This window comes from Amblyomma americanum, chromosome 8, assembly GCF_052857255.1.
Source record: "Amblyomma americanum isolate KBUSLIRL-KWMA chromosome 8, ASM5285725v1, whole genome shotgun sequence".
Lineage (NCBI taxonomy): Eukaryota > Metazoa > Arthropoda > Arachnida > Ixodida > Ixodidae > Amblyomma > Amblyomma americanum.
In genome coordinates, this window is record NC_135504.1 from 25437009 (window position 1) to 25448110 (window position 11102).

Below are 11102 nucleotides of genomic sequence, written 5' to 3' on the forward strand. Positions count from 1 at the left end.
AACTGGCGCTCAAGCTGGGGTTAAGCAAAGAAGAGGCGATGCGTCTCTATGACGAGGAGGGAAAGAGGCAGAGAGAGGAGGCAGATAGGCAGAGAGAGGAAATGGCGCAAGCACGCGCAGACGCTCGCGAAGCAGAAGAGCGCGAGGCGAAAAGAGCACGTGAGGCGGAAGAGCGAGAAGAGAAAAGAGCTCGTGATGCAGAAGAGCGCGAGGCGAAAAGATCTCGCGAGGCAGAAGAGCGCGAGGCGAAAAGAGCTCGCGAGGCAGAAGAGCGAGAAGCTAGAAGAGCCCGCGAGGCAGAAGAACTGGGGAAAAGAAGGATAAAACCGGAGAAGGAGATTATTTTGTGGAAACAGGCGCATGTCGCGGGATGATTTGAGGGGGTCACGGACAATGATCAGCGTTCCTTAGCGGGTACAGAATCTCCTAGACCAGCCAGAGTTTGCCCAAAGAAGCTGATGGCTCCTTTTGATGACAAGAGAGATGATTTGGATGCATATCTGCAACGATTCGAGCGGATAGCTTTGGGGCAAGGCTGGGAGCGCAGTTTATGGGCCACGGCATTAAGCATGTGTTTAGTCGGAGAGGCGCTGAATGTGTTTGGAAGGATGCCCGCTGCTGAGTCCATGGACTACGAGAAAGTCAAAAAGGCACTCCTCCAAAGATTCAGGCTTACGGCAGAGGGTTTTCGTGAGAGATTTCGCTCCGCGAAACCTTAGGATTCGGAAACCGCGAAGCAGTTTTCCTGCAGGCTGACCAACTATTTTGACAGGGGCTTGATATGTCAAACACAGAAAAGAGTTTTGAAGGGGTGCGTGACAAGCTGGTCACAGAGCAATTTTTAGCGTGCTGCAGCTCAAAGCTAACGCTATTCCTGAAAGAAAGAAAGTTGTGTTCATTGGAAGAGTTCGCAGACACTGCAAACGAATTCCTCGAGGCTCAAGGGCTAAGAAATTTGAGTAAGGCAAAGGAGGAAACCCAAAAGACCCTAGAGACAGATGCGGCAAAACCAAGAGCGTATGGCAGTGCATCTAAGGCGCCAGTTAGGTGTATTTTGTGCGGCAAGGTGGGACACCGTGCAGCTGACTGTCGGACTAGTAGTGCTGGCCAAAAAACAGAGGTTGTGTGTCAAGGTTGTAAGAGGAGGGGTCATACTCTGGATGAGTGCCGATACAGAACGCAGGACCGAGCTGCATGCGTTGTCGATTCAAGGGTAGAACTTGTCACGCCACCCGAAGTTCCACAGCTGAAAGGAGAGCAAACGCCGCTGGAAAATGAGGCAGTGAGTATAACACCCAAGTCTAAAGCAGCAATGCTAGTGGTGGTTGGGCAAATAGGAGACCGTCCTATATTGGTGCTTAGAGACAGCGGAGCTACTACAGTCTTGGTTCGTAGAAGCCTGGCGAAGGACGAGGATCTTACAGGGGAAGCGTCGGCCGTCACTCTGGTAGACAGCACAGTAAGGTACCTTCCTGAAGGTAGGATTCTAGTGTCCACGCCATATTATACGGGACAGGTAGTGGCAAAATGCGTAGACCAACCCATCTACGATCTCATCTTGGGAAACATTACGTGTGCAAGAAGCGTTGAAGACACCGATCCCGAGTGGGGGATGCTCGACGTTGAAGAACATCCAAAGGAGGAAAGGCCCGCAACAGCTCAGACGGGTGCAGTCAGTTTCTCGTCGGCAGTGGAGACAAGAGCTCAAGCGACAGCCAGAGCAACGCAGCGTCCTCTCTCTGCTCCTGTTACGATGTGCCTGAGCGTAACACCGGGCGAAATTGCAATTAGGCAAAAGGAAGACCCGAGCCTGAAGACTTGCTTCGAAAGAGTCGGGGAAAAGGTGAAAAGAAAGAGTCGGACGTCATTCGAGTATCAATTGGTAAATGGTTTTTTGCACAGGGAATGCGTATTTAGTTCAGGAAGGCGGGTCCAACAGCTGGTGTTACCGAGAGATATGCGAGAGACCGTGTTGCGATTAGGTCATGACGCCATTATGGCCGGACATCAGGGTGTTCAAAAAATGGTGTCTAGGATCACCGAGGAGTCCTTTTGGCCGGGTGTTCAGAGTGACGCGCTTTGTTCGCTCATGTGATGTGTGCCAGCGCACAGTTCCGTAGGGAAGAGTTGTTCCCGTACCTCTGGGAAAGATGCCAGCCATCGACCTACCGTTTCAGCGAGTGGCTATTGACATTGTGGGGCCAATCTCTCCAATATCCGCCAAAGGCAATAGATATGTGCTTACTCTGGTTGACGTGGCCACTCGTTATCTTGACGCAATTCCACTGAGAACTATTGACAGTATCCAAGTGGCGGAGGGTCTTGTGGAAATGTTTTCGCGTTATGGGTTCCCGAGGGAAGTTTTGAGTGACCGGGGCTCGACCGACACACACAAACGAACATTTAATACACCCTACGTGGCACACACACTAAAATACAACTAACAAAACTAACACAAAACGTAAAGACTATAAATACACACGACCCGGGCACACTGCTACTAGCTTCTACTACTAGTGTTCTACTATTAGCGGACGGCGTTCGTGCTCACGGTTCGTTCGGTGTGGCTGCGGCGTTGTATGGATCCAGTAGGCGGCGTCGAGGCGGCGTTCGCCGTGCTCGGGCTGGCGTCGCTGGCTGCGTCGTACAAGCTCCCGGTCTAAGCGCCCGTGGAGGTGATGCCGGTGTTGTTGGCGTGGGGGCACCACCCGGATGAGTGGCAACAGCGCTGGAGACACCTCTGGCCGTAGCAGGTGGTAGCGTCCTCTGTTGACTCGCCGGAACGGACTCAGGCACGGAAGGAAGTCCACGATGTGGAGTCGTAGAACGCGAGCTCACCGAAGCAGTAGCCGGTGTCGCTCTCTTCCAGCCGATGTGTCCCTGACCTGCCGGAGCATCCGCTTCTCTGCTGTTCCCCCCTGTGCCTCGCTCTCGCTCGCCCTTTTATAGCCTCGGTGTTAGTCCACGTAAGCCTTGTCGTCGTCTTCTTATCTTCTCCACCAATCATCTCTCGCCACGTCACCGTATTCTTCTCTACCAATCATCTCTCTCCACCTCAACGAATGCTTCTTCCTCTTTTTTATTCTTCGGTTAATTCGCGTCGTCTTCTTCACACCTTTTTCCTTTAAAATTTAATTTAGGCTCCTTAATATATGTGACAATTTCCTTTCCCCCCCAAAAAAATTATTGTTATTATTAATCACTCAGTTCATTCTCTCTACCCTGTCGAATCGCAGGCAATCCTTTCGTCCTGGCTGGTCCCTGGCAAGGAATAAAGAGGCGGACATTTGGAGGCGACGTGCCATGAAGAGCTGAAAACCACCGCAACCTGCGGCCGGTTTCCTGCTTACCGTCGAGACTGTCTGAAGCCGACATTTGCCCGGCCGTCACATCCGGCGTCTGCAGGAAGCAGCGTTTGTCGACGCAGCCTGTCGACGTCCGAAACAGTGAGTCATTCATTGGTCGCGCGGCAAATATGAAGAGACGAACGACCTGACCAGTCGGAAGAAAAAGTTTACGGGACGCGTCTTCTGGGCGGAAAAATAATGCATTGTATCCTTGCCTTACGACCCAGTGGCGTGTCATCGCGGTTTTTCCATGGACGTCTTCTTAAAACCTACAAGTGGCCGGCTAACATGGCGCCACGAGAAAAAAAAAATTTTCCGCACAGCCGCATCCGTAATTTTTCGTGCCGATCGTGCGTTTCATTTGAGTTTGCACTTATTAGAGCTGCTAAACAAGTGAAAGTACTGTAGATACTTGATAGAACGCGTCTTCGCCAAACTTAAATGTGCTCAGTGTTGCGACACCAATGCGCAAAATGTCGCAGCTCACCTGTCGAAGTTCTTGACGCTAAATGTGTTCAGACTGCTTTTTTTAGTTTACTTTATGCTAAAGTTCTCGTTGTAGGCACCCTGCGCATCTAACTCCGGCTAACAGTGGCGACATGGGACACCCTAACCGTTTGCGCGCACAGAACGCATGTTCGTAGGGACGCCGATTTTTCATTTATGCCTTCGGTCTGGTCTTCCACGCAACTAATGTACGTCTGTGCTGTTCATCACTACTCACATTTTCTCTCTATCAAACAGTACAACAGTTATTTAACGCGTATTATTACTCATCCTGATATCGGAGGGTAGTTGACCATGCGGGCTACGATCTGATAACTGGTATGTACGATGAGATCCCTGGTTGGTTGGTTGTTCGTTGATGTCTTTTACGAGCGCCGCCATCAATGATTGAGGTTATGGATGCCTACTTTTCTTCACCTGTTTTCGGTTTATGCATCTCAATATAGATTCATTGATTAAACTCGATGGTGTAGGGATATGCAAGGGGTATCCGGTTGGGCAAGCTGAAGAGTTTGGTTTAGTCGGGCCTACCATTGCTCTTATTAAACACTGTGCATGTGCAGGACAATAAGCACGAGAGCTACCAAATTAAATTGCTGCTCTCTCTCTCTCTCTCTCTCTCTCTCTCTATATATATATATATATATATATATTATATATATATATATAGAAGTATTGATCAGATTCAACTCCAATTTCAATTATGCAACAGCACCGTTTTCTGCAGATTTCGAAAATACATGTTAAGTACGCAGGGCTTACTGTATTTATGGCAGCATGCAGGCAAAATAGTTTGACAGGCGTTCCGTTTGCTAAACATTAATAGAAAGCTTCATAGCGAGCCGCTGTTTACACTTCTACAAAATTTGTATGCTGTTATCTCTGTTATTGAGCTGCGTTGAAGTTGATATTTATTGGTTGCGACTAATGCACGACCTTTCAGGCACCTTTTCTGAACCCCATATGTGAGGCTTCTTTATGGTTGTTTCGCTTAATAAGCGCACACCTGATGCTTGAAATGGCCAAGAAAAGCTTCCCCTGCAATAGAACACCAAAACAGCATCGATAGTGAGAGTGCGTGCTGAACTGCGAGACAATTAACATGAATGTCGAAAGAAATTTCATGAAGAAGGAACCATTTTTATCACCATGACAAAACTAAAATCGCTGGCACACAACTTCACTGTATAAATACACTCGGAATTGTTTCCTGGAAACCTAGAGGCAGTAAATCGCTGACATGAGTCTCCGAAGAAACGCCTCACCACGACAGAAAACGCCTCAGACCGCACAAAATTATCGCACTCATGACCATCTCTGGATTTTGGTCGACAGGTGCCTAACCAATTCAACGCAGCTCTCAATTTGGTTGCTGCCACATATCGCCTCACTCCCCCGTCCCGCCTCTCTCCACAAATAAATTTTATTACGAGAACGATGAAAATGTTATTTTTTTTCGATAAAGAAAATCCGAGAAATGCACTAGGCAAATAGGGGCACCCCATTTCAATAATCACCCCTAAATCCTATCCTGCGCTAGGCACTTAGGAAATAGCACTAATTAGGGAAATCGTTTAATAAGTGTGCAAGACGGGCACGACGCGACGTCAGATAAGAATGTAGATAAGCATTGCGCAGTTTTAGTTTTCTTGTACAGACCCGACAAATATTAGAAAATGGTAGCAATGACAACATTGTCAACACCAGAATTTAATATAGTCGTAAAACAGAAATGTTTCTTAGTGCTAGATTCACACGTGTAACCTAGCAAAAGCATGATTCCTCTTGGAATAACTTCCTGAATAAAAATAAGACGTCAAATTTCTTCCCCTTTTACCATCTACTGTGTACATGTTTGGCAGTGTTTAAAAATTGGTTTTCCTTAGGTTAAATTTAGTTTTAAATTTTTCACCTTTAAAAGCATCGTCGAAATATGTTTTGTACATATTATGTAATCATGTATTATATACTGTGCCATGCAGTACCCAAACAGGGCCACCCACTTCAATATCACCCATAAATCCTCTCCTGCACTAAGCACTGAGCCATTAGAACTGCTTAGGGAATTCATCTAGTACAGATACCAGACGAGCGCATTCAGTGTCACTTCTAGCCAGTGCACTTCGCGACATGAAATATTACGTATTCGGAACGCTGCTTTGTGAGGAAGTAGAGCTATTCAGAACGCAGATAAGCATTAATAATAATTGGTTTTGGGGGAAAGGAAATGGCGCTGTATCTGTCTCATATGTCGTTGGACACCTGAACCGCGCCGTAAGGGAACAGATAAAGGAGGCAGTGAAAGAAGAAAGGAAGAAGAGGTGCCGTAGTGGAGGGCTCCGGAATAATTTCGACCACCTGGGGATATTTAACGTGCACTGACATTCACATCACACGGGCGCCTTAGCGTTTTTCCTCCATAAAAACGCAGCCGCCGCGGTCGGGTTCGAACCCGGGAACTCCGAATAAGTAGTCGATAAGCATTCAAAACTCCATCTCAGTAGTTCCTTGCAGTACTATCAAAGCTGCGATGAGTGCACAGGCGACATTCAGACGCTGCAGAATACGCCAGTATTTAACAGGCTAATAGTATAATAGCATAGAATAATAGTATGCAATAGATTATATGGGAATGCGTGCTTTAAAGCCAGCATACACTAAAAGCTATTAAATATCGTTCTGTAACACAGTAATCGCGTTACGAACGCAATTTCTTGAGTTTAGCATGTGCGACTATTGCGCACCCCATAATATCGATTCCAAAATGGCGGCTACCTTTGGAGCGGGACCTCTCTCCTCGGACAGAATGCGTCGTTGTTACTGCAGTTTTCAAAAGCATGTTCACTGGGCTTAAATGTGCCACTGGACCTTCGCTTCGTCTCATCACGCCTGTAACTGAACATATGAGCGATGAATTCCCTTTATTTTTATTCAGAGTGACGATTCCTTCGCTTCTAGTCCCAAGTGCAGGACCGGTTTGCCGGTAAAAATGGCTTGCTTATCTAGAAGCAGATGGCGCCAACGGGAATGCTTAAACTTTGCGTCTGCGTTTGCTTACACCCGAGCTACCTATACGAACGCTACAAATGGCACAACATCCCGCAAGATCCTTGCATTTAGCACACGTAAGCTTTCATACGCTTATTGCAGGTAGACAGTGTGGATTTAGGCTCTTTTGTAAACATATCTGTGGATGCCGCGAACAGAAGACCAGTCGAGGAGAAACACGTTAAACGCCCTCTTGTGATTTGCTGAGCTATAGAAAGTAAAAACAGCGAGCTATAAAATTAAAATGATAGCGATATCCTTAAATACACGAAAAAATGAGAGCAGTTTAGTTAATAATAGCCCAGCTGACGTCAAAAAGAGGAAATCAACATGCACGATGATTATCATGAGCAGAAGAGATTACTGAGGATGCCATAGTGTGGTGAAATAGATTCCATGAGAAAGAAACTGCAGCAAGAAATGGCGCAGAGTTGGGGTCCCGTTGATGTTGGGATGTTTGTGGGTGTGAGGTGATCGTAGCTGGCGCAGGTGAGGGTTGATTGAAGCGCAGTGGGTGAGGGGTTTGTCCTGCGGGAGCATAAGTTGAGCTGGCGATCACGATGGGTCTATAGCTCAGGGGTGTAAATTTGTGAGGTGGGAGGCGCAGAATGTGACCTGCATTAACAAGATATTGATAAACTAAACGAGTTCCGCAAGTTAACATTTATAGGATGAGGCAAATTCATAGAATAACCATTAACTATTTCTGATTCTCATTCTGTTGCATCCACCTGCCCCCATGAAAAAAAAGAGTCATTCTACGTTCTTTGAGGACACGTCGAGAGAATGTCTGATTCGAACCCACCATCCTTTCTTGCAGCCGACGATGGCTCCGAAAGACAGCAGTCTGCAGCAGTATGCGGCCTACATGAGTGGTCTGAGCCCGGAGCTGTTCTCGTCCGCCAGCGAAGCGTACGCCAGGCTGCAGGAGCTGAAGACCATTCTGTCCGAGCGCGGAGCCAACCTGAAAGCGCAGTGCGTTCAAGATAGCCCGCACAGCTGCGAATTGCCGCGGCAGTTGGAACAATGGAACGGTGTCTTGGGAATTGTAGGCGTGCAGCTCAGAGAACGTAACAATTGTGGCGAGCTCGCCGTGGTCGGCTTCCAAAAAATCTACCCAATGCATACCGAATGTCGCATGAAACGCTCGGTGCTTCTCTTCCATTGGCTGCTTGTGAATCACCGGTGCGTCACCATGCTTAGGATGGAGGCATGGGGAGTCTTTGATAGCCTCGTTTACATAACCATTTTCTACGACGCTGTGGCTAAGTGCACTAGCCTTAGGAACCTGCAGTTTTGCATGGAATTCCTGTGGGCGTCGGATTGCGAGCAGCTGTTGGATGCGGTGCAATGCATGCCCAACCTCGAGGAGATCGTCTGTAACGATTTCGACGCCGGCAACGAATACAGCAACATGGCCACCCTAGCTCACGTAATCAGGACAAAAGGCAAGCTGAATCGGCTCGTGATCGAGTTGTTTTGTGGTTGGGGATATGCTGCGCATCGTCTGCCATGCATGGGGTCCATTCTGGCAGCGCTGCGGTGCAACACGGCAATCACTGACCTTTCCATCGACGTGAGCTGGATGACAGGAGACGATTGTCGTCTTTTCTCGCAGGTTATCAAAGAAAACCGCTCGCTGAAGTCGTTGTGCCTGCTCGGTTGGATCGAAAGGCTCACTTTGACCGTGGCTGAGATCGCAGGAGCGGTGGAGGACTCGGATGCGCTGGTTAGTTTGCAGTTGGTTCGTTTTGTCATGGACACCTGTGCGGTTTGGGCACTGGCGAGGGCACTGTCCAGTTCCAAGCAAATGCGGCAGCTGGAGCTCGTCTCCTGCAGACTGGTCGTCACAGAGCCGAACAGTGTACGTAGCACAGGATTAGAAATGGAAGGCGACTCACACAGCAGGGTCCCCTGGGCAATGCAGCCCTTTGTCCACATGCTGCGTAAGGTCAAGTCGCTGCGGAGGCTCAGATTCCCTTTATATGTCTCTACAACGGAGAATGAGCGGGCGTGTTTCGATGCATTGGCGAATGAAGCCTCAGTCGAAAGTGTGCACTGGAAGTGCAATAATAATTCTTACCTAATCGACTCATGCAGCGCCGTGAGTGAGGCAGGCACTGGCGTCCAAGTAACAATCGAGGACCTTTATAGAGACGACCAGCCATTGGAGGGCATAACAGAGTGGGCACAAGTTGTAAGATTTCGCCTGCGGGATTGGGAACAAACTCTAACCATTGCCCATTTTAAGCAGCTGCACGCGTTCCACAAACTGTCAACTCTTACGGTGCAAATTATTACAATGATTCAACCCGAGCAAGCGGAAATTCTTGCTCAGTTCTTGAGGCTTACCAAATCACTCAACAAGATCACAATGAGCTTCGAAGCGAAGCGCATGGAGTCAGTGGTACTGCTCGACGGGCTGTCACGCAACATCAGCATCACGACTCTCATCATTGAGCGCTGGTGTAGGAGCAGGCGAGCAGGGCGTCTTCTGGCAGACGTCGTCTGCTCGAGCAAAAAGCTTCGGTCGCTTACGTACGAAGACAGCAGCGTGAGTACATCACGAGCTTTCTCCTCTACGCTCGCGAAGTCTATCCGGAACAACATCACCCTCCTTTCGATGTCGACGCGTGTGCTTACTGCTCCAAAGAGGAAACTAGCTCTTATTCACGAAGTGCTAGCGCGCAACAACCAGCTGCTGGTCCGCGCCGCACGATTCGTCAGCGGCCGCGACTTAGGCAAAATTGGTGCCGAGGCACTCGAGATAATCGGCTCGGACCCCGTGCTCATCGAAAAAGTTCAAGAAATGTCGTCAGTGAATGAAAAAGAAGCTGAGGACATGATCCGACAAAGGCTTCGTGATCTGGACGACATGGACGGCTTCATGAGAGCTGCCGGTGTTGTCAGGGACAGCGTCGTGTGCAAAGAGAGCCCCGACAGCCGCCCCGGCCTTGATGCACTTCCGTGGCTTAGCTGGCAGCACTTGCGCCAATATTTGCGCCTGGTGGACGTTGTAGCGCATCCCTGCAATAGAAACGCAGTTTAGGGGCAACACCAGCGCTGATTGGGTTTTCGCACTTCCAACCTGCCGAGGTTCTGGCATTTTGTATACTTATTTCATTTTCCTCTCTGTTCTGTGGAAGCTGCTCCGAGAAACGCCGTCTATGTAAGATGAACCTAACTTCAGCGATCTCTTATTTCCCTTTAAAATTTTTGTTAGTTCTTGTAGTAACGATTTTTTTCCTGCACGTAATATCTAGAGCTGTCCCCAATGTACAGATGACAATCTACTCTCGTGAACGTTTTCTTCTGAAGCTTTGTCATCGCAGTTCATTATGTTTTTTTCCTACTAATAAATGCTCACTCTTTGTTCTGCTTTCGATTATTCCTTAATTAAGCATCTTCCGTATTATTCCCTTTGCACACGCACAAAAAAAACTTACGTTCACGGTGGAAACGTTCACTGCTGCGCTGCTTTGTTAAAGGGTGGAGTCACTCTGCTTAGCTTGTACGAGAAAACAAAGCCCGTCACTGGAGCGCTTTATATTCTTGGTTCACGTTGCAGCCAGTATTGTTGCATTGTAACGCCGCTCCCTGCACTGTGATGCCAGAAGATTCGTGAGAACCGGTCGACGCCATTAGCTGGACGTGTGGTGCTCTGAAGGGGAAAGTGGTTTATGGTTTATGGGTGTTTAACGTCCGAAAGCCACTAAGCCTAAGAGGGATGCCGCAGTGGAGGGCTCCGGAAATTTCGACCTCCTGGGGTTCTAGAAAGAACCTGGCTATGCACCTTTTCACTAGTTTTGCGTGGGACGAGGTGTTGAGTAAAGGGCCTTTCCTAGTCCGAGGAGCGTATTTCCAGGAAACGTGACGATCTTCAGAAAAGTTGGAAAGCAAGTCTAAAAACCGGATGCTGTTATAAACTGGCGCCTCATGAGTGAAGTTCAGGTGAGTGGAAGTGTGATGAAAGAATGATATAATGCCATTGGCAGCAGATTTGACTCTGTCAGGAGGAAGTTGTTTTGAAATGATTAAAAATCATCTAGATATTTAAAAAACGTCATAAACCGAGTGTCAGTATTAAGCTTGCCAAAACACACATTGTCAAGACAAGATAAAAAAATATTGGGTACAACACAGGAGCCATATTGGAGCCAATAGGAATACCCTTATTATGTATGTATCCTCACGCTCCAC

The 11102-nt window shown here is 48.1% G+C and overlaps 1 protein-coding gene across 1 annotated transcript in view; it reads left to right on the top strand.

The window, feature by feature from the left end:
• The window catches only part of LOC144100156 (uncharacterized), an 18901-nt gene extending 8901 nt beyond the window's left edge, over positions 1-10000 (top strand). Inside the window, exons 2-3 of the mRNA XM_077633181.1 lie at positions 3237-3446; positions 7723-10000. Of these exons, the coding sequence (XP_077489307.1) occupies positions 7729-9951 (2223 nt within the window). The 5' untranslated portion in view covers positions 3237-3446; positions 7723-7728 and the 3' untranslated portion in view covers positions 9952-10000. The remainder of the gene's footprint in view (positions 1-3236; positions 3447-7722) is intronic.
• The last annotated feature ends 1102 nt before the right edge of the window (positions 10001-11102 follow it).